General features: G+C 34.1%; 1 protein-coding gene across 3 annotated transcripts in view; it reads left to right on the top strand.

Moving 5' to 3' along the window:
• TRPM7 (transient receptor potential cation channel subfamily M member 7) overlaps positions 1–23,762 on the top strand; it is a 124,865-nt gene that overhangs the window by 58,698 nt on the left and 42,405 nt on the right. For 2 of the 3 annotated variants that reach the window (XM_037054621.1, XM_037054620.1), the window contains exons 13-21: positions 8,586–8,639; positions 11,239–11,379; positions 11,627–11,761; positions 12,799–13,079; positions 14,227–14,455; positions 15,553–15,708; positions 15,789–15,932; positions 17,966–18,094; positions 19,933–20,211. In XM_037054621.1, the coding sequence (XP_036910516.1) occupies positions 8,586–8,639; positions 11,239–11,379; positions 11,627–11,761; positions 12,799–13,079; positions 14,227–14,455; positions 15,553–15,708; positions 15,789–15,932; positions 17,966–18,094; positions 19,933–20,211 (1,548 nt within the window). The remainder of the gene's footprint in view (positions 1–8,585; positions 8,640–11,238; positions 11,380–11,626; positions 11,762–12,798; positions 13,080–14,226; positions 14,456–15,552; positions 15,709–15,788; positions 15,933–17,965; positions 18,095–19,932; positions 20,212–23,762) is intronic. The other variant, XM_037054623.1, reaches the window with a different exon arrangement.

Raw genomic sequence — 23,762 nt, 5'->3', positions numbered from 1 at the left:
TTCCAAGTCATGAAATCCAAAGACCTACATCCAAGACTGCTCTATCCAGCAAAGCTTTCATTTAGAATGGAAGGGCAGATAAAGTGCTTCTCAGATAAGATCAAATTCAAGGAGTTCATCATCACCAAGCCCTTATTAAATGAAATGTTAAAGGGACTTCTCTAAGAAAAAGAAGATAAAAATATGAACAGTGAAAGGACAGCAAACTCACAGTTATTAACAACCACACCTAAAACAAAAGCAAACCAAGAGGACAGCTAGATCAGGAGTGGAACCATAGAAATGAAGAACACATGAAGGGTTAACAACAGGGGAGTGGGAGGAGGAGAAGAGGGGAGAAGGTACAGAGAATAGCATAGACAGTAGGTAGAAAATAGATAGGGGGAGGGCAAGAATAGTATGGGAAATATAGAATCTAAAAAACTTGAGACACATGGTCATAAACTAAAGGAGGGGAATGATGGGAGAGGGGTGTGCAGGGGGAAGGGGAATAAGGGGGGAATAGAAGAACTGTAATGGTATAATCAATACAATATATTAAAAAATCAATAAAAATGAGTCAGCATACATTTAAAATATAAAAATAAAAATAAAACAATAAAAATAGCCCTGGCTGGTGTGGCTCAGTGGATTAAGTGGCAGCCTGTGAACCAGAGGGCCATAGGTTCAATTCCCAGTTAGGGCACATGCCTGGGTTGTTGGTCAAGTCCCCAGTTGTGGGAGCATGCGAGAGGCAACCAGTTGATGTATCTCTTACCCTTTGCTCTGTCTCTCCCTCTGTTTCTCTTTCCCTTGACCTCTAAGAAGTACATAAATAAAATCTTAAAAAAAAAACAGTAAAAAGAGAAGTTTAGAGAGCCAAGAGGCAGAGGAGTAAGTGGAAACTACACTAGCCTCTTCCCATAACCAATCTGGAATTATAAGTAAGTAGCAGAGAAATCATCCTGAATAATCAGCTGAACATTAGCTGGAGAGAAAACTTATCACCAAAGACAGATGGAAGAAACAACTTTACCACAATGAGATTGGTAGGGAGGAGTCTTGAGATGGCTGGTTTTTCCAACAGGTGGTAGCTGAAGTTCCAGAGAGGTATTTCAGCAACCAGGGGGTTCCCCCTGAGAAGTCTAAACCCTGAGTTGGGTTCCCCAGCTTATAGCACCAAAGCCAGAAAGGAACCCAGATACATGCAGCTGTGAAAAGCGGCAGAGAGTTTCTTTCCACCAGGGAGAGATGGCTGGAGAAGCAGAGAACTTCTTGAAGGGCCAATACACAAAATTTTGTTTGAAGCCATTTACCCTGGGCTTCGGCAGAGGGAGCAAAGAGTGGGGTACAGGCACTGGAGGAGGGCCTAGGGTTGGTGGCTCTAGGGAGAGAACTGAAGGACTGACAATCCCTGTGCTGAGTCATTCCCCATACTGCAGAAGCTGTCATTATCAGGCAGAGCTCCCCCCTCCAGGTGTAGCATCAGCCTCAGAGGAAGCATTAGCCCTGCTTGCAGGAATTACTCTGACCCACCCTGTGGTGCTTAAACCAGGCTTCTGATTACAGCTTAAGGACCGTATCACAGATTAGTTTAACAACTAAGGCAGAAAATTCAAGGAAGCATTCTAAATGGCAAGACAAAGAAATAGGCCCTAAATCAAAGAACAAGAGAATTCTCCAGAAGAACTAGATGAAAATGGAGGCAAGCAATTTATCAGATAGAGAATTTAGAGTAATGATTATAAGAATACTCAACAGCATGAAAAAAAGAGAAAGAAAGTGTAAAAAAAGGACCAGTCAGGAATAGAGAATGCAATATCTGAAATAAATAATGCATTGGAAGGAACAAACAGGAGGTTAGATGTAGCAGAGGAATGAATCAGTGATTTGGAAAACTAAGATAAAAAAAAACACCCAGGGAGAGAAGCAAAAAGGAAAATTAATTTTTTAAAAAAGAGGAGAATGTGAGAAACATTTTGGACAGCATGAAGCATAACACCATGCGCATCATGAGAGTACCAGAAGGGGAAGAAAGTGAGTGAGGGATCAAGAACCTGTTTGCAGAAATAATGACTGAAAACTTCCCTAATCTGGTGAAGGAAAAAGACACAGATCCGGGAAGTTCAGAGTCCCAAACAAGGTGGACCCAAAGAGGCCTACACCAAGACGCATCATAAAGACAAGGAGAGAATCCTACAGGCCATAAGAGAAGAGCAGGTAGTTACCTACAAGGGAGGACCAATTAGATTGTCATCTGCTTTCTCAACAGAAACATTTCAGGCCAGAAGGGAGTGGCATAAAATATTCAAGGTGATGAAAAGCTACAACTGAGGCTGCTTTACTCAGCAAGGTTATCATTTAAAATTGAGGGAGAAATAAGGAGCTTACCAGAGAAGAAGCTAAAGGATTTTGTTAACATAAAACCAATACTGCAACAAATTTTAAAGGGCTTGCTTTAAGAAGAAGAAAAAGGAAAAGGAAAGGAAGCAACAGAGGAAAATAGTTAAAACATAAAATGGCACTAAATATGTGTCTATCAATAATCACATTAAATGTAAATGGCTAAGGTCCTCTAAAAGCCATTCAAAAGAAACGGTAGCTGAATGGATAAGAAAATGAGACCCATATGTATGCTGTCTCCAAAAGATTCACTTCAGATCAAAAGGCACACAGAGGCTAAAAGTAAAGGGATGGAAAGAGATATTTTATGCAGATGGAAAGGAAAATGTAGCTGGGGTAGCTATACTCATATTACACAAAATAGACTTTTAAACCAAGGTTATAGTAAAAGATGAAGAAGGACACTACAAAATGATAAAGGGAACAATCCAAAAATCCATTGATTTTGATAAAACAAAATTGACAAGCATTTAACCAGATTCATCAAGAAAAAGGGAGAAAGGACCCAAATACATAAAATCAGAAATGAAAGAGGAGAAATAACGACACCAAAGGAATACAAAGGATTGTAAGAAGATACCCTGAGCAACTATATGTCAACGAACTGGACAACTTGGACAAAATAGATAAATTCCTAGAAACAGAGCTGTTTAAAACTAAAGCAGGAGAAATCAGAGGATCTGAACAGGCAGATTATACCTAGAGAAATAACTCCCAACAAGCAAAATACCCTGGGCTGGATGGCTTTACAGGTAAATTTTACCAAACATTTCAAAAACACCTCTTCTACTGAAACTGTTTCGTGAAAGTCAAGTGGAGGAAGAATCCCAAAATGATTTTACAAGGCCAGCATTATCCTAATTCCAAAACCAGATAAAGACATTACAAAGAAAGAAAATTATCAGTCAATATCTTTGTATTAACTTTTAAAAACTAAATGTCTTCCAAGTTAATATGTAGTGTTTCATATTTTTATGAAATACTATTAGAAGCTATTAGAACTGATGAACAGAGATGCTAAAATCTTCAACAAAATACTAGGAAATAGAGTAATATAGCAATGCATCAAAAAGATCATACACCATGATCAAATGGGATTTACTCCAGAGATGTAGAATTGCTACCTCATTTGCAAATCAATGTGATACACCACATAAACAAAAAGGTAGGACAATAACCACATGATATCAATAGATGCAGAAAAAGCATTTGATAAAATCCAGCACCTATTTATAATAAAGACTCTTGAGAAAGTGGCAATAGAGGAAACATACCTAAAACTAATAAAGGCTGTATGTGACAAACCCATTGCCAGCATCATACTCAGAAAGCAAAAACTACAAGTGTTCCCCTTAAGATCGGCTCCAAGAGAAGGATATCCACTTTGACCTCTCTTATTCAACATAGTGCTGGAAGTTCTAGCCACAGGACTCAGACAGGAAGGACAAATAAAAGGCATCCAACTTGGAAAGGAAGAACTAAAGCTCATTATTTGCAGATGACATGATGCTGTACATAGTAAACCCCGTAGATTCCATCAAGAAGCTATTAGAACTGAGAAATAAATTCAGCTAAGTATCAGGGTATAAAGTGAATATTCAGAAATCAGTTGCACTTTTATATACCAATAATGAACTAACAGAATGGGAAATTAAGAAAACAATTCAAAATTGCTACAAAAATAATAAAATACCTAGGAATAAGCTTAACCAAGGATGTAAAAGACCTATATTGGGAAAATTATAAGACACTGAAGAGAGATATAGAAGAAGATACAAATAAATGGAGAAACATACCATTTTCATTTTTAAAATGTCCATACTACCCAAAACAATCTACAGATGCCACACAATTCCTATCAAGATACCAATGACAAATTTCACAGAACCAGAACAAATATTTCAAAACTTTGTATGGAACCACAAAAGGACCACATAGCAACAACAATCCTGAGAAGAACAAAGTTGGAGGAGTCACACTACCCAATAATGGAAAAATACTGTAAGGTCATAGTAATCAAAACAGCATGGTACTGGCATAAAAACAGGCACATCAATCAATGGAACAGAATAGAGAGCTCAGAAATAAGCTCACCTGTCTATAGTCAATTAATATTTGACAGGGATTAAGCACATACAATGAGGTTAAGATAGTCTGTTCAATAAATGGTGGTGGGGAAATTGGACAACTAGTATAAAAAAGTGAGACTAGACCTCGGTCTTACATACAAAAGAATAAATTCAAAATGGATCAAAGACTTAAATGTTAGACCTGAAACCATAAAAATTTCAAGAAGAAAATACAGGCAGCAAAATCTTGGACATTGCTTGTAGCAATGTTTTATCATATATCTCCGCCAGGCAAGGGAAACAAAAAAATAAGCAACTGGGACTACATCAAACTAAAATATTCTTGTACAGCAAAGGAAATCATCAACAAAATAAGTCAACCCACAGAATGGGAGAACATACTTGCCAATATATCTGATAAGGGGTCAATATGCAAAATTAATAAACAACTTACAAAACTCAACACCAAAACAAAGCCCTAAATAGGTACTTCCCCAAAGAAGACATACAGATGGCAAACAGCAAAGTTAGTAATCAAAGAAATGAAAATTAAAACCACAGTGAGATATCATCTCATACCTATCAAAATGGCTAGCACCAATAAATCAACAAACAACAAGTGCTGGTGAGGCTGTGCAGAAAGGGAAACCCTTTTGCACTGTTGGTGGGAATGCAGACTGGTGCAGCCACTGTAAAAAGCAGTATGGAGATACCTGAAAAAATTAAAAATGGATCTGCCTTTTGACCCATTGATTCCACTTCTGGGGATGTATCTGAAGGAACCCAAAACACTTAACTTGAACAATCATAAGCACCCATATGTTCAGTAGAGCGTGATTTACAGTCACCCAGATAAGGAAGCAACCCAGGTGTCCATCATTAGATAAGTGTATAAAACAACTCTGGAACATTACACAATGGGATACTACTCAGCTGTAGAAAAGAAGAAAATTTTACCCTTTGTGACAGTATTGACAGACCTGGAGAACATTATACTAAGTGAAATAAGCCAGTTGGGAAAAAGACAAATACCATATGATTTCATTCATATGTGGAATCTAATGGACAAACTGAACTAAGAAGGACAAGAGAGTTAGTCTCATAGATGGAGAGAGGATGATAGCTAGTGTGGGGGAGGTGAGAGGGTAGAGGGATTGAGCAAAAAAGAAAAAGGACTCATAGATGTGGACAACAGTGTGGTAATTGCTGGGGGGAGAGAGGTAGAAGGGGACTAAATGGTAATGGAAAAAATAAAGTAAAGATTTAAAAATTAACAAATTTTTTAAAAAATTAATATTTCTTGGGAATAAAAGAACTCTCTTCTAAAAGTGAAAACTCTTGAGTAATAATGATATCCAGTTGGCCACTAATTACTTTGAAATGGTCTACTTTCTGTGGAATTCGTGCCTTTGTACCTGCTATTTTGTCTAAAATGCTTTTTTCCCATAACCTCTCTGTTGCCCAGTTTTGATATGACGAAATCCTACCTGCTTCTCCAGGCATCAGCTTGGAATTGACTTCAGCTAGTCTTTCTTGACCCTTACATTTTAACTACCCTTCTCATATGTTCATTGTATCATGTTTCTTTGTTAGTCTTACCACTTTATTTAAATACTCTTTTCTGTTTTTCTCACTAGACTGTTAAACTATATAACAATACCTTGTTTATTGTTACAGTCATGATGCTTGCTACAGCACCTAAGAAAGGCTAAGTGTTTAATATGTAGTTGAATAAATAAATAAATACATGTTTGAAAACTATTACAGGAGTCCTTATAGTATATTGGAGTACTCAATATACTATATTGTATTGATTTTAAAGTGCCATTGGTGTTAAATTCATAATTTATTTTTATGTACCACCAAGAAAAAAACTATCATTATCCTACAACTGAATTCTAAGAAACTATCAATTATATAATACTTCCTTATTTCAAAGTTGTTAAAATACGTCAAAAATAGTATATTAGAGTCTGTGAAAATTTAAAATTCATGGGATGTCATGGAGCTTTTTTAAAGATAATTTCATTTTATCACCAGCAGTTTACAATCTAACATTAAAATAAAAGCTCTTAAAATATAATTTTAAAAATTAAAAAAATAAAAGCTATTATAAAACAAAAAATAAATACATACGTAAAAATCAGTTTCATTAGTAAGGCAAGTACTTCTTTTAATTATATAACTCAGTTATTAGAATAATAGTTCAGCATTAATTTATTGATACAACTTTTTAATGTTTAAGGGATTATAACTTTTTGGTGTCAGGGTCCTATAACATAAAAATTACTGAGGACCTCAGAGACCTGTTTCTAAAGAGGTTTTGTTTATTTGTATTGATAACTGACCATACTAGAATTTAAAACCAAGAAATCTTAAAAACATTTATTAATTTGTATTTAATAAGTGCATTATATGTTAATATTAAAACATAGGTTTTAAGAAAGCAAATTAGTGAGGAGAGTTGAATAATTTTATGATTTCACGGATTTCTTTAGTGTCTGGTTTCATGGAAGGCAACTAGGTTCTCGTTTGTTTTTGAATTTAAACTCATGGTATCACACATCAAGAAACCTCTGGAAATTTTTACTGAACACTGAGATGAAAAAATGCATATGACATCTTTTTTAAAAGATTTTATTTATTTATTTTTAGAAGGGAAGGGAAGGAGAGGGAGAGAGAAATATCAATGTATGGTTGCCTTTCCTGTGTCCCCTGCTGGGAACTGGCCTGCAGCCCAGGCACGTGCCCTGACTGGGAATCGAACCCTGATACTCTGGTTCGCAGGCCTGCACTCAATCCACTGAGCTACACCAGTCAGGGCTGCATATGACATCTTAAAATGCCTTTGAAAATACTTTTGGTCCCCTGAATGTCCTGAAAGGGTCTTGTGAGAGATTCAGAGGTTCCTGGATCACATGTTAATAACTGCTGTGTTAAAGTGTACTTATTTTATACTAAGAGTTTATAATTCATGAATAAATATTAATGGATTAAGATAAAATAGAATTCTAAAAGTTGCGTTTTTATGCGATTATATACTGTTAAAGCAAATACAGTGAAACTATAATGCCTAAAAAATATGAAACACTACATATTGGAAGACATTTAGTTTTTAAAAGTTAACACATGGGGGAGTGTGGGCAGAAAAAAACTAGTGGATAGACTGAATATTGTAAAAAGACAGCAACATGAGGCAAAATATATCTGATATACATATCCATTATATTCATGTTTAGATATACCAAATTTAAAAGCCAAGAATATCAAAGAATAGAATGTTTTAAAAGAAATAATAGGTTTCTCCAGTTAGATTTGACATCTATTATTAAGTATATGTGATCAGAATGGAAAAATTGATTGCACTGAGTACTATGATAACCTTATAAAAAATTAACACAACAGTGGAAGAAAAATTCCATTTGCTGTTTCTTTTAAACAGTGGATTTAAAGTATTGAAAATAAATCTCTTTGTTTGTGCTGTATAGAATTCATTTCAATAAATTTCAGATGGGTCAAAACACTGTTTAAAACCTTTAGAATACATTTTTGGCCCAGTTACCTCTGTCTTGATGGATGACATACACTTATGGGTGTTTTTTCAAAATAGGATACCATCAGAATAAGATTATTGTAAAAAGGAGACTTCTGTTTAGTCTCACAGCATACATAAGTGGAATTAAGATAGTAGGGAAAAATAACATATTTAAATTTAGAAGTTTGTTACCCAAAATATTTGAAGTACTGGTAACAACTTGATAATTGGTGGCAGAAATAAGTACAGAAGTTTTAATAATAAAGAGAATGTACAGCTCCATTATGAATGAAAGAAATGTAAATTAAAGAAAATTGTGAAGCTTGCAGTGTTTGCATGACTTCTAGAAAAGAGTTACATACTGTTACGTAAGTAAAAATATAAGAAAAATTATATATTTTGTTTAAGATACATATGACAGAATGAAATGGTTATATCATTTTTTTGTGCCCCATTTTAGGAACAGAACTTATTTAAATCAAAATCAATATAATTTGTGCAAGTGGTTTCCTAAAAGTTCTATACCTAACAAAAAGGGAAATTGTTGTCATTATTTTAGAAGAAAATAATAGTTAACTCTGATTTTTTTCTTCTTAAAGAAACAAGGTCCAACTAATCCAATGCTATTTCATCTTGTTCGAGATGTCAAACAGGTAAGAGATTTTTTTCCCCAAAAATGTTACCTAAAATAATTATAGTTCATCTGATTCCAAAAGACATTTAAATACACTTAAAAATTAGAATAAAATGAAGTTTTTAGAACAAAATTAAATAAGGACTAAGTATCTGGTAACATAGAATTAAAGAACTTGATATATCAGAAATCAAGAAAAAGGAAAGTATGAAATTATGACCAAATTTCTTGAGCTTCTAGTCATCTGAGATTATTGTGAATTTCATAATGTTCATTGGTTTGTAAAGGAAGATCATTGATAGAATGAATGTATCTTCTTTCTCTGTTCAGAAGAAATTTGCTCATGGGGCAAATAAAGGACATTGAATATAAGGACATTGAGGGAAGCACTGGGTTGTGATCTTCATGGAAGATTTTGCCAGTAAAGATGTGAAATGCATGCCTCTGTGCAGCTGCTCTCCTTTCTCTCTCCCCTCTCTTCTTTTTTAGAGATTTTATTTATTTATTTTTAGAGAGGGGAAGGGGAGGAGAAAGATAGGGAAAGAAATATCAGTGTGTGGTTGCCTCTTGAGTGTCCCCTACTGGATACCTGGCCTGCAACCCAGGCATGTGCCCTGACTGGGAATCAAACTGGTGACACTTTGGTTCGTAAGCTAGCACCCAATCCACAGAGCCATACCAGCCAGGGCCCCTCTCTCTTTTTTAATATATGTGGTATTGATTGTGACTGAATGAAATTATTATATTGTCATATAGCCATAAGGCCATTTTTGTGGTGTCTAAATCTGATGCACTCACAATCGTCTTTTCTTGTATTGGGATTCTTTATGAATTAATGATACTTTTAAATATTTATTTTAAAAGTTATAGCCATTTAAATTATTGGTATCTTTAACAGTTTCATTTTACTAGATGAAAAAGTACTCTTAATTAATGGAAATACTTTTAAGTTTCTGAACTAAAATGCTTGCTTTCTAGAATTCTTCAGTCAGGCTTTTACTTACACTAAATATGACTATGCTATTAAAAACTGAAAAGTTAAGATAAAAGTTAATTTTCTGTGTTTTGTAACACAGGCCTATCACATAGGAAGAACCTAGACTTTATTATGCTTTAAAATATTTTTCTTTTTCAATTTTTGCTTCTGTTTTTCTTTATAGCTTGAATGAAGTGTATTTTATTACTGTAATATTCATCCATTTAAAGTGTATCATTCAGTGGTTTTTACTATATTCCCAGGGTTGCAGGACCATTACCACAATCCATCTAATTTTAGAGTATTTACAGTATCCCAAAAAGTAACCCTGTGTGCATGAGCAATCAGTCCTCATTCCTGCCCCTTCTCTACTGCCTGCTCAAGTCACTGTTAATCTATGGATTTGCTTATTCTGAACATTCCACATTAAATTTTTGTTGTTTAAATAATTAAAGCTTTTTTACTTTTCCCAGAAAGCTTGAACATTGAGGGGGACCTTTAGTCTAGGGAGTTTCTGAAAGGCATTTGCACTGTGACTTATGTAGGCTAGCAGAAAGAACTGCAGTAGTTAATTATTTTTTACACCAGTCTGTATAGTAATAAGCCCAATTTTTTTATTTTCTTAAGTAAAAAGCTCTGAAAGACAGTAATTATTTTCAGATTCAAATTAATAAGTTGAGCTTTATACAAGTTATATAGTTTAAGAAATTACTTAAGATTTTTAGATAACTTACTTTATTTTCCTTAATTTAAATATTTCCCATTTAAGTCGACTCATACCAAAATGATATTTGTCATATTTTTAAAAACTAAATGTCATACATAAAATTCTCAATCATAAAGCATATTTTTGAGGTTTCATAATAGAAGATAATAAAAATTTTTATTTAAGGTGGACATTTTAAAATTAATTTTTAAATCAGAGGTTTAAAAAGTATAGAATGTTCTAAATTTACAAAATTATAGTTAGGGAAATGGAAAGAATAATGATGGTAGGAGGGCAGAATTTGTTAACAGATATAAATCATCAGCCCTGGGTGGTGTGGCTCAGTGGATTGAGCATGGCCCTGCAAACTGAAAGGTCACCTGTTTGATTCTCAGACAGTGCACATGCCTGGGTTGCAGGCCAGGTCCCCAGTTGGGCATGTGCAAGAGGCAATCCATCAATGTTGCTCTCACACATCAATGTTTCCCTTTTTCTTCTTCCCTTTCCTCTCTTTGTAAAAATAAATAAAAATAAAATGTTTTTTTAAAAAGAAACATAATTAATTTTTATAGCATTAGTTTTGCAGGAAAATGGTATTTATGATGTATACCACAGTTGACTCTTAGAAGTTCCTTTGCCTCCACATGTGAAGTATTAGGGCAGTGGAGACCAAATTATCTTTCTACTGTAAACCACACTTCTATCCGGAAGTGTGGTCTATCCGCAACATTCAGACTTCAAACTTCATAATCCCTTTTTCTTACAAAAGGAAGAGAGAAAAAATCACTCCTTTCTACTATAAAGGTAGCTGCTGGAAATCTCAGCTTTCTATAACAAGTAAATATTTGTCATTTTGGAGAGTAAGGCACATTTTGAGGCATTGCGTGGAATTACTGAGAAATACTATCCGTTTTTAAACTAATATTTTGTTTCCAGGGGAATCTTCCTCCAGGATATAAGATCACTCTAATTGATATAGGACTTGTTATTGAATATCTTATGGGAGGAACCTATAGATGCACCTACACTCGGAAACGTTTTCGATTGATCTATAATAGTCTTGGTGGAAATAATCGGGTATGTAACTTTAGTGGGAAGTCTATTTATGTGTTCTAAAATTAACTCACTCACTTTAAAGTTTAAAATTACTTATATTTGAATGGTTAAAGTAGCATTGTAAATATTTTGTAACTGATATCCTGAACAAGTCATATTGCTTGTGTGTGTATGCACACACACTATTCATAATATAAATTGATTCTTGATTTTTTATAGCATATCAGTAAATTTAAATCTGTAAAAACGAATAAGCTTTTATTTTCAGAGGTCTGGCCGAAACACCTCTAGCAGTACTCCGCAGTTGCGAAAGAGTCATGAATCTTTTGGCAATAGGGCAGATAAAAAGGAAAGAATGAGACATAATCACTTCATTAAAACAGCACAGCCCTACCGACCAAAGGTATTTAATATTACACTTTCTGGATTTTGTTCTTTCTAAATTACTGAGTGTTCTGAAATAAAAAACTATTTGTTATTATTAAGAGTTGTTTTATGTTTTAGATACATTTTCGATTCTTCATTTTCTCATATACAAAAAGATACTCATTGTGAGTTAATGATTCTATTAAGGTCTTCATTTAAAAACATTTTTTTGAGAGTGTGTTTATTAAAGCTGGGGACAGTAAGAGCCTAGGATAAAAGAAACAATAGAGGAAAAACTATATGGGCCTCCTTTGGGCCTCCAGAAACATTATGGGAAATAAGTGAGCCAAAGTGGGGGCTGCCATCCGCTCACTGGAGAGTCAGAGAAAAGGGGACCTTGGAGACAGGTTCAGGGTATTAGCCCCGGATGAGCTGCCACTACCCAGTGCTCCTGTGGTTGCAAGGCTCTCGAGATCCCTTATGAGTTTAGAAGATGAGGGGAAGGGCGAGGGGAAGGGAAGGGCATGGGCACGCTCCTAGAAGGGAGAGAATAACACAACCAAAAATTTTAAATGTTGTTTTGATAAATACTTAACTGCCTTCTTTTATAACATTTCTGCTTGATTAACAGCATGAAAGACAAGGGTGCTATTGAAAATTTTTCATTAAAATTGTATTTTATTACATATTAGTTACAATATTTATGCCTCCCCTTTTTCTACTTTATTGTTGACTCTGTTACAAACATGTCCGTGTCCATTATTCCCGCTTTACCCACTTCCACCCAGCCCCTACCCCTACTTCCCTCTGGCCATCACCACACATGTTGTCTGTGTCTATAGGTTATACATATATATAGGCCCTTTTTTAATCTTGACAAACTTTGTTATAAAAGTGTTTGTTTTTGGAAATGCTATTTCTAAAAATGAATTTTGAGCTATAATAAAAATCAGGTAATAAAATGTATACTATTGAATATGTGCAATTATATGAAGTTGAATACTGCCATAAAGGAGATTGATAATTCTCATGTGAATTAATAATGAGCTTTATAATATTTATTTTTCTATAAAGATTGATACATCTGTGGAAGAAGGAAAGAAGAAAAGAACCAAAGATGAAATTGTAGATATTGATGATCCAGAAACCAAGCGCTTTCCTTACCCACTTAATGAACTGTTAATTTGGGCTTGCCTGATGAAGAGGCAGATCATGGCCCGTTTTTTGTGGCAGCATGGTGAAGAATCAATGGCTAAAGCATTAGTTGCCTGTAAGATCTATCGTTCAATGGCCTATGAAGCAAAGCAGAGTGACCTTGTAGATGATACTTCAGAAGAATTGAAACAGTATTCCAAGTAAGTTATATTTTACCACTTGGAACATTTTAAAAATCAAAATAAATCACATTTAAGTGAGGGGTGTAGTGCCATGGACTGAGTTGGAGGATATAATTTTACTGGTATAGTTAAGGGAAACCCAGTTTTAAAAATTTAGAAAGAAACTTTGCTGCTTATGCTTATTCAAAGGAGATTATTGTTCACATTTCAAGTTAAAAAATTCATCAAGGAAGAAGAAATGACAGAAGCCCATTTAATAATTGCATATAATAGCAATTAGATTAGATTATTTGCTTTTGAAGTGGTAAGGAAAGGAAGGAAGAAAGCGAGGTTTAGACTATGTTCTGAGATGAATTCTACTGAAAGGGCATCTCAGATGGTGGAGCTACCTGTATAGAACAGTGAAACAGTTCACAGAAGTTTGCAGTTTACTCAGAGCACTGATAGAACAGTAAACTGATAAGGTAGTTTCTGGTAAGCCTTATGATTGAGAATAGGACCTCCTTCACCCAAAATGAGCTGACATGGGGAAAGGCTAAGAGTTGTTATTGAAAACAACTTAAGTAGGGATCCTATGATTACTAAGTGGAGGTTTAAGACCCAGGTATTTTTCATGATTAGGTTAGTCTGTATTCACATTATTCCTTTCTACTGGATAACAATCCTCATCCAAGGACTTTTTTTTCATTGTTTTGAGAGAGGAGGAGATAGACATCGATGTAATAGAGAACCATTGATTGGTTACCTTTTCATATGCACCTTGATCAGGATTGAATCCACAACATTTTAGTCTACAGGATGACACGCCAACCAATTGAGCCAAACTGGCAAGGGATGTACCAGTCCTTTTCTGTTTGAAATAACTATATAGAAAAATTTTAACTGAACATTGTTAGATTACATTTATTTCCATGTCCAGGGAAAGTGCTCTGGAATCACCTTTTCAGTCTTGTTTTTAATGTGGCATATTTTAATACTTTTTGATTTCCACATAGTGGTAGATATCTGAAAACATAGAGTTACTGTAATTCTATTGCCTCACAATTCCATAAGAGTGTGTGTGAATGTATTAAAAACTAAAATGTATTATGAATGAATTTAAGAATAGTGGTTTAAAACTACAATTTGGTAAACTGAATGTGTTTTGGCTTTTATCTTTTGATAGTGATTTTGGTCAACTAGCAGTTGAATTACTAGAACAATCCTTCAGACAAGATGAAACCATGGCTATGAAATTGCTCACTTATGAACTGAAAAACTGGAGTAATTCCACCTGCCTTAAGTTAGCAGTTTCTTCAAGACTTAGACCTTTTGTAGCCCACACCTGTACGCAAATGCTGTTGTCTGATATGTGGATGGGAAGGCTGAATATGAGGAAGAATTCTTGGTACAAGGTATACCTTAGAAATAGTTTGATATAAAGTATGTAATTAGGTTTAAAAAAATCAAACAGGAATAGTAGAATACTTTGATTTACGCAGGTAGTGGGGGTGGCGGTGTTGGCATTTTATCTGATGTGACATGAAGTGTCCTTTTTCTCCTCCTGTTCTTCATGCTGAATCCTTTTCCAGCGTGGTGTGTAGTATAGTGATTGTTGTCCTTATGTGAGCCAGAAGCCTGGGGCCAAGAGATGGAAGTATGGTGTTGACAGCCCTGAGCAGCCATGAACAATGTTGCTGCTTTATAAAAAGATGATTCCCAAATTCTAAAATTTAGGACCTATCTACTAACTTAGTAATCTGTCACTTTTAATTTTTTTGAAGTATATTGGATATGCCTGTTTTTTAAGGTCAAGAATGTGGGTTAAGTGTTGGCTGGTACTTCCCGTTTCATCATAGTGAGAGATACGACTTTAAACTCTCCTTTTTGTTATTTTATGTCTTAAATAAGGTACAGAAATACAGAAGGCAGAAATCAGGCAAGTAGTGTAACCATTGGCCACTATAAGTAGATAACAAATACTAATCATCTACTAAAAATAATGGTGAAAAATTAACTATTAGAAACCTTGATATGCAATTACAGTTTCTTTGTGCTTTATGATTTTGCAGATAATACATAGGATTTTAGAAATTACCATTTTGTACAGAGGCACAAGCTGAGTAATTCTATTAAGACATGGAACACTTGCAAAGAGATTTAGGATAAAATTAAGCACACAGCAACTTTATTAGTCTTGAACTTTGTTTAAACAGAATTGTATTTTCTTACTGGATTGTAATTGGTTTTTTAAGGACAAATCCTTAATTATGAAATCTTTTCTATACCCTCATCTCATAATATCCCAGTGTTTTGTTACTCCTTTAAACAATTCAACCTGGGTCTCTTTAAATGTAGTATGTAAGTAAAAATGAAGTTTTCAGTTTTTTCCCTGTACTACCAGGTGCAAAATGGCTAACTAATAATAAAGATATTCAATGTTTTATTGTTTTATTATATTCTTGAAAGTTATTGATTTTAAGTGTGAATTTATATATTTCTGAAATTTTAGGTCATATTAAGCATTTTAGTTCCCCCTGCCATATTAATGCTAGAATACAAAACTAAGGCTGAAATGTCCCACATTCCACAATCTCAAGATGCCCATCAAATGACAATGGAAGATAGTGAAAACAACTTTCAAAATGTAATGGAAGACATCCCTATGGTAAGGAGGAAAAACATTATTAAGTGAATATAAATTTGTGAATTAATGTACATATTTACAAGTGTTAATTTTTATTTTAGGAAGTGTTTAAAGAAGTAAGAATATTGGAGAGTAATGAAGGAAAGAATGAAATGGAGATACAAATAAAATCAAAAAAGCTTCCAATCACACGAAAGTTTTATGCCTTTTATCATGCACCAATTGTAAAATTCTGGTTTAACACGGTATGTTTTTAAACTGTATGAGCATAATGATTTTGAAAAATAGGCTTTAGTGGCCCTGGCTGGGTAGCTCACTTGGTTAGAGTGTTATCCTGATGCACTGAAGTTGCAGGCTCCATCTCCAGTCAAGGCACATAGAAGAAACAACCAAAGAACAAATAAGTGGAGAAGCAAATCATTGCTCTGCCACTCTCTCCTTTCTTTCTTTCTCTCTCCCCCCCGACCTGCACTCTCCCCATCCCTGCCTCTCCACCCCCATCCCTGCTCTCTAAAATCATTAAATAAAATGTAAAAATATGTATTAGAGGTTTTAGTACACCTTGAGTTCATACTAATCTTGATGTAAATTGTCACTAAAAAAACGTTTTTTATTTAAAAATGCAGTAAGATCGACTTAGTTCTGTACAAATTGATGTCATATTGAATGATAAAAAAATAACAAATCTTAGTTCTAATTGGAACTAGTTGTAATTGGAACCAGAAATTTACTAAACATGTAATAAACATAAACTTTTTAAAGTAGATAACAAATATTAATAATCTATTAAAAAGATTGGTAAAGATTAATCAAAGGAAACTCTAATACACAATTACAGTTTCTTCGTGCTTTAGGATTTTTGCAGATACTGTTTAAAATTTTGGAAGTAAGCCTTTCTTGCAGGATTGATGGTGAGAAGTAATCTAGATAACTCACATAGTTTTGTTTATTAGTAATATAACAACTTGTATCTTAATCATAGAGCAGTACATTTGATTATGTGCCCCATAATTGGCTTTTCTCTTGCTTTATGGAAGAACAGATTTTACTGCCGAGCATATATGTCCATAGAGGGATGGACTCATCTGAAGAAACACATGAGATTGCCCCTTATACTCGTACGCTGGGGCTGAGCAAATGAATTTTTATTCTCCTTCCCCAGAAAACTCTATCAAGTTTTTATTTTATTTTTATTGTTTTTCATTTTTATCATCAGATTTTTTAAGAATTACAAAAGTATACAAATAGCCCTGTGCTAAGATAGACAATTGAGAATTTGTTCCTTCAAGCATTGCTTTTGCAACCACACACTTGCCCATTAACGTAAGACTAATTCATTACATTTCTTTTTCAATATGGAAATTTTCTTGCTCCATCTTGTTAAGATGTTCAAATTGCACATCTGAATTACCTTACTTAATCCCCCAAATTCTGTCCTTACTAATGGAAAATATGTAGGTTTCTTAGTTTGCATTCATGTGAATGACTACTTAAAAATGGACAACCCAGGTTGCTACTGGAAATTTTCTTTTCTTTATTCATTGCAGTTTACTGCCCTGCCATGGCTTAAAATCATGGATGTGGCTTGTTTTAAGACTGGTGAAGATAAGGAGACTGATGAGAGCATTCTTACAATTGTTCAAGGGTCATTGAGTCTGGGTTTTTCCCTGAAACGAAAGGATTATGTAGATGTTAGTATACATAGACTATATTACCTGTATATAATTTTTTTTAAGAGTATCAAAAGTGGGGTTTTCCTTTCTGAGGGAAAATGCTTTTCATATTGGTTTCCATTTCTTGGGATTTCAACCTCAGTGATTGGGAGCTAGGGAAAAAACAGTTGTCTTTCCTAGGAATACTGTTTCACTGGGGGAGGGAAGAGGCAGTTAGTGTGCTTCTTCATGACGGAAGTGAAGTTCTGTAGTAAATTTAATATATTATGATACTTTAGTTATAGTATATGTTAAATGGAATTACATGGGCTCAGCTGAGAACATAAACCCTGGTATTACAAAGTTGTTCCTATGGGAATTAAACTAAAAAGGGAGTGAAGTTTTTAAAACACATTTATACTCTGGCGATTGATTATATTTTGATTGATAAATGCATTGTCTGCACTGAAGAGTAACTTCTAAAACTATTTTAATGATTGAAGCATGGAGATAGTTTACAGGAACTCTTTTGGTCTCTTATTTTGTGTAGGCTTGGAAATTTTCATAGTAAAAATTTTTATTTTGTAATAAATTTTATTTATATCTTGTATTTTCTTTTTTGTTAGTTGGCTTACTTAGGATTTCTGATGCTTTATACATTTGTCGTTCTTGTACAAATGGAACAGTTACCTTCAGTTCAAGAATGGATTGTTATTGCTTATATTTTTACCTATGCTATTGAGAAAGTCCGTGAGGTATGTCTTTAGTTTTTTTTTCTCCATGTAACTTGGTGTATATGGATATATATCATATGTACATGGTAGATACTGTGTATGTGGAGGATGTTTTGTTTGGGGTATGTATATGGGCATGTGTTATTTTATGTGTGTCATCGTTTCAATAGGTGATAACTTTATAGGAGAATAACTTTATAGTAGAACATGTTTATTTTTGCTGCTTGGAAAATCAGGGCAAAAGAATAAAGATCAGTGTGGTGTGAGCTTTGTTATAAATTACGAAGAGAGTGCTTTGTCTCAGAAACATAGCCTAAATCTGTTTTTGCTTTATTTTTTCAATATTCATATTTACATTCTCTGCCACTCCTCAAAAAGGATTAAATATACGTATAGCCAATCAGGTAAATAAGTTATAAATTATTATCTTGCTCTTGTATGGCACTCCCCACTTATGTGTATTTGTTGCCCATTGAATTGTCATGCCTATTTAGATCTCTGTGTCTGAGTTTTCAATTTAAATTGCAAATTTCTAACATCCCAATTTTAGGGAGAAAATGCTTTTCTTCAAGTTTTATACTTGCCATTCAAACTAGTAACTGCATAAGTGTTGTTTTATAACGTGTTTACTTAAGTATTTCCAAATTATTTTATGTCTACATTTAGAGAATGTGTGAAATTGTGAAAATAAATAGAAGGCGTTGTACTACCCAGCCACTTGGGTATTATGAGAATTTATCTTGTTAAATAGCTTGTTGTGCATTTTAAATTTCTCCAAGTGCCATGGTTCAATATGTTTATGAAATCTGTTGTTATACCACCATGTTTGAAGAAATTATAAGTTGTTACATAATAAAATCAAGTTTCAAGGAATTCTTCTAAATGTACATTTGTAGAATTCTGCAGGATTCATCCAGGGATGTCTAACCCATGGGCCACATGGCTATGAATGCGGGCCCAACACGAAATTGTAAATTTACATAAAGCCTTTTTTTTTGCTTATCAGTTTTTGTAGTATTTGTGTATTTAATTCATTGCCCAAGACAACTCTTCTTCCACTGTGGCCCAGAGATATGGAAAGGTTGGACACCCCTACTAGATAATGCAGGCATACCCTGGTGATACTGCAGGATCGGTGGTTCCAATCCACTCTAATAAAGTGTCTCTCTCAATAAAGCGAGTAATGATCTTTTTGCTGGTTGGGGGTCTTGCCTTCAATTTGTGAAAAAATTCAACACCTATAAAGCCAGTAAAGCAAAGTGCAATGAAAGGAGGTATGCCTCTAGTAAAAGTAGTTGACTGCAGTGGGGAAGAGACTTTATTGGCTAAGGGAGAAAAATGAAGGGAGACTTCAGTATTTACTTTATGATACATTATGATTTTGAAGACAGAAAAGTATTGTCATTTCCCACAAAATGTTTTTTAAATCTTTATATTCGAGGGAAGAGTTTAGTACAGATACTTAAACCTTTGAGTTAATTTAGTTTGTGCAAATAAAGCACCTTTGGAATATCCAGGATGTTCTAGAGTTGTTTCTTTGAAAAACAAAAAAACTTTTCAAAGTATTTCACATTCCAATTTAGAGAACTGTGTTCTAATTCAAGATTTCCAGCTTCGTAGTTGGTTGAGCAGGCCATTTATGGGATTTTTCCCCTATATATAAAATGAGGATAAGTAGCATCTGTCTTTCATATCGCTGTGACTTGTCTTGGTGTAGAAATGCATCGTCAAATGCCAAGATGATCAAAAATACTTTGAAATACCAAAAGGTGTAGAAAAACCGACTCTAATACTATAATTGAATGCTATTACACGTTTTAATAGAAATAAATTGATTACACTTTTTTTTTAACCTTTAGATCTTTATGTCTGAAGCTGGGAAAATAAGCCAGAAGATTAAAGTGTGGTTTAGTGATTACTTCAATATCAGTGATACGATTGCCATAATTTCTTTCTTCATTGGATTTGGACTAAGATTTGGAGCAAAATGGAACTTTGAGAATGCATATAATAATCAGGTTTTTCTGGCTGGAAGATTAATTTACTGTCTTAACATAATATTTTGGTATGTGCGTTTGCTGGATTTTCTAGCTGTAAATCAACAGGCAGGACCTTATGTAATGATGATTGGAAAAATGGTAAGTTGAGAGTCATCTGATAGCATCATTGGTTTATTGATATTATTTCCTAAAATCATTAAAACATTGACATAGTTTTACTTGAATCAGAGAATGTTTTCATGTTTATTTGCTCCATATTCCAAAATAACCATTCCTAAGAATATTAACTTTAGAAGAAAATATTTTGATGAATATGGTTGAGGGCGGGAAACATTTGATCTTTAAATGCTTTAATTTTTAAATGCTATGGAATATTTGAGATAAGAATAAAAGATATAAACTTATCTCCAATCTGAATTTCTTTTTATCCTTACTGCCCCTCCACTCAACCAACCTGTTATCATCTGGCACCAGTAGTTTAGTACTCTATTTACTCATAACTGCTCTGGTTTATCTTCAGTCTACATTATAGGTAGAGTAATTATTTCAAAATGCAAATCTGAATATGTCACTTACCTTTCTGAAAAAATTTAAAAATATTTTTGCGTTATTCTTAGAGATCAATCAGTGTGCTTAATGAAACCCATAAGCCCTGCCCAGTTTGACTGTTCTCCCTACCTCCTCCCTCTCTTCCTCCTCCCTCTCTTCCATCTTTTCCTCTTGTAATAATTTTGAGGTAACTAGATTGACATGCAGTTGTAAGAAATAATTACAGAAAGATCTGTGGACCTTTTACCCAGTTTCCTTCCATAGTAACATCTTCCTTGTTTTCTTTTTAAGTCTCATCTCTTCCCATTTTAGGCTATTTGTGCCTAGTCAGACACGATTAACCTGTTAAGAGTATCATAGTTCATTTTCTTTCACCCTCATCTACACTCAAATACTTAAACTTAGGTTTATACTTCAGATCTTAACTCCAACACAAGTTTTTTTCAGGGAGGTTTTTTTTAATTTCTTCTAGCTAAATCAAGTTTATTTGTATAATTTTATGGGGACTCTTATTTTTTTCTTCAGAATATTCATATGTGTCTCACTCTATTTTAATTTACACTCTTGTTGGTATATTTATATTCTCCTTTAGGCTATAAATGCTTTGGATTAGGAACCTTGTCTGATTTTGGTCACCTCCATATCTCCAGTACTTATCACAGTGCCTACCACATAGTAGGTTCTCTATAGTAACAGTTGTTGGTTGGATGGATAAAGCCATTACAAGTAGGGGGAAAAAACATAAAAATGCTAAACACTCATTATAGTAGGTTGATTCTTAAGATTTTTTTATTTTTATATCAGATTATAAATGTAAAAAATTACTTTTTAAAAAGTTTTATTGATTTGAGAAAGAAACATTGATTTGTTGTTCCACTTAATTTATGCAATCATTGGTTGCTTTTTCTCTGCGCCCCAACTGGAAATCAAACCCACAATCTTGGCGAATTGGGATGATGTTCTAACCAACTGAGCCACCTGGCCAGGGCATTCACCAAGTAGTTTTTAATGTTTATGTTCACTGCTATGCAAGATATGCAACAAGTATTAAGATCTTGCCTCTGAACTTTGTGAAACTCTCTTTTTTGACTTCACCAGTCCTGTAGCAATTGTATAATCTAAGTTGAGGAGCCAGACCTACATAAAGTATTTTAGGAAATCATACGAGATATTAGTAAGCTGTCAGTGCTGTTTATTGATTAAATTAATGAGTAGGGGGTATAGGAGTTTATGGAAAGAGATAAATATGTGGAGGTGCTTATAAAACCAGTGGGATTCAGCTATTCTCTGAAAGCTTAAGAGAGGATATGAATAAAAAGAAACATCCTGTCTGGAACTTCTTTTATGATGAGTAGTAGTTAGCAGTCAAATTGAGTAAACAGGGTATAGCCTTGATTATATGAAACACCGAAAACTGGGACTTTAGAGGAGGAAAATACAGGGGAAACCATTGAAGAGTTCTATCTCCCTCTCCCATTTGATTTCTTTTCCATAAAAGGAATAAGCTGACATTTCTTTGTGTTTCCTCATCTTTTTGGAGTAACTTTTCGAAGTTACTCCATGATGAACAACCGGTCAGGTTGTTCATTATGATGATGATTTTCAGCTAAGTGGAACAGTCCAGACAATCTCATATCTCTCATTCTCAGCTCCAATCCACCACATAATCTTGTCCTATTATTAACATACTTTGCGAGATAATGCTAGCTAAAAAAATACTACTGTAGTTTGTGGTTTTAGTTACCTCTTTCCTCCCACATTCATGGATGCAAGCAATTTTTTTAAGTTACATCCAGATCACCTAATCTCTTCCTGATGTAGTATGCCCAGTATTTAGTTCTTTCCCATAGGCTTAACCATCTGGCAGTTTTTGTTTTTTAAATGTAGACATTAGGTTTAATGTGCAAATCTTTGTACAGTGAATTAAACAATGTAAAATGTATTGTGTCTACTCCTGCTGTAAACATTTTCAGTGGTGAGAGATGCAAACTCTGTTATGCTGTTGCTTTTATAAATGTATTTTTCTTATTCTAAAATTACTATTCATTGTAGAAAATTTTAGCAAATACAAGCAAACTACTATCCAGAGGCATCCACTATTAACAGTTTGATGTAGGTGTACCTTTCCACCCTTCACAACATACATTTGAATCATGTCTTTGTGTCAAACTTTATGCAAATAAATGTATATAACAGTTTTATCAAAACAGGCCTATACTGTATATGCTATTACTCAATTCTTTTTAAATATCTGCCTTCTTATTAAATACAAAAATCTCCTTCTAGAGTTTCTGAAACCCTTTCTTTTAATCTTGGAAAACTAACTGTCTTCTCAGTTAAATTTATCTTCCTAGTAACCCAGCTAGCTCACAGGATTATCAGCATTACTTTATATCATGAAAACAAGATTTTTCAGTTTTTTAAATGTAAAGTTTTATTATTATATTTTCTTTTTCACGTTACACATTTTCCCTCCAGGATAATGTGTCTTATTCCCCCCTGTGAAGAGTTACTGTTTACTCTTTGTCACATCAAAGAAGTACTTGTTATTCATCCACTTTCCATAATGTATTTCCAGGAAATGTAGGGGAGTTAATGGCTTTTGGAAAATAATTTGTTTTAGCCTGACTTTTTAGTGTGTAAAGTGCTCCATCTCTCACTGTCTACCAGATTATGTAGTGATTTAGTGGTATCAGGTTAATCCCGTGGTAAGGTACAGTAAGTGGGAGGTGTAGGGAGTACAAAAGTGGACAGCCGTAATAAAAGATGGAGCTGGGAACAGTAGAGGAAGTCAAGAGAAAGTGGAGCTGTCCTGATTTTTGTCTGAATCTTGCCTCTGGTGTACTCCTGATACTCCTGCCAGCAATTCTGTTTAAGTTATAGGGAGTTTGAATATATGCTTCATTTTTTTCTTTATCTGTGATCTTTATATCCAGTTTCCACCAGGATTATGTCTTTCCCCTCTTTAACCAGTCATTTATCACATTATTATCTGTTTTCCTAGAGCCATCTTCCTTTTTCCCACCCACTTCAAAACTTTCAGAATGGTTAATACGCTAATTATTTGCTTAAAATAGGTGCTGCCCAGTATAAGAAATCCTTCATTAAAGTGTATCTTTAAATAAATAATATATAAAGGA

Source organism: Sturnira hondurensis, unplaced genomic scaffold (genome assembly GCF_014824575.4).
Source record: "Sturnira hondurensis isolate 20B ecotype Veracruz unplaced genomic scaffold, ASM1482457v3 Scaffold0008196, whole genome shotgun sequence".
NCBI lineage: Eukaryota > Metazoa > Chordata > Mammalia > Chiroptera > Phyllostomidae > Sturnira > Sturnira hondurensis.
Note: the sequence above shows the minus strand (reverse complement) of the source record. Positions and strands in the feature narration are given on the sequence as shown.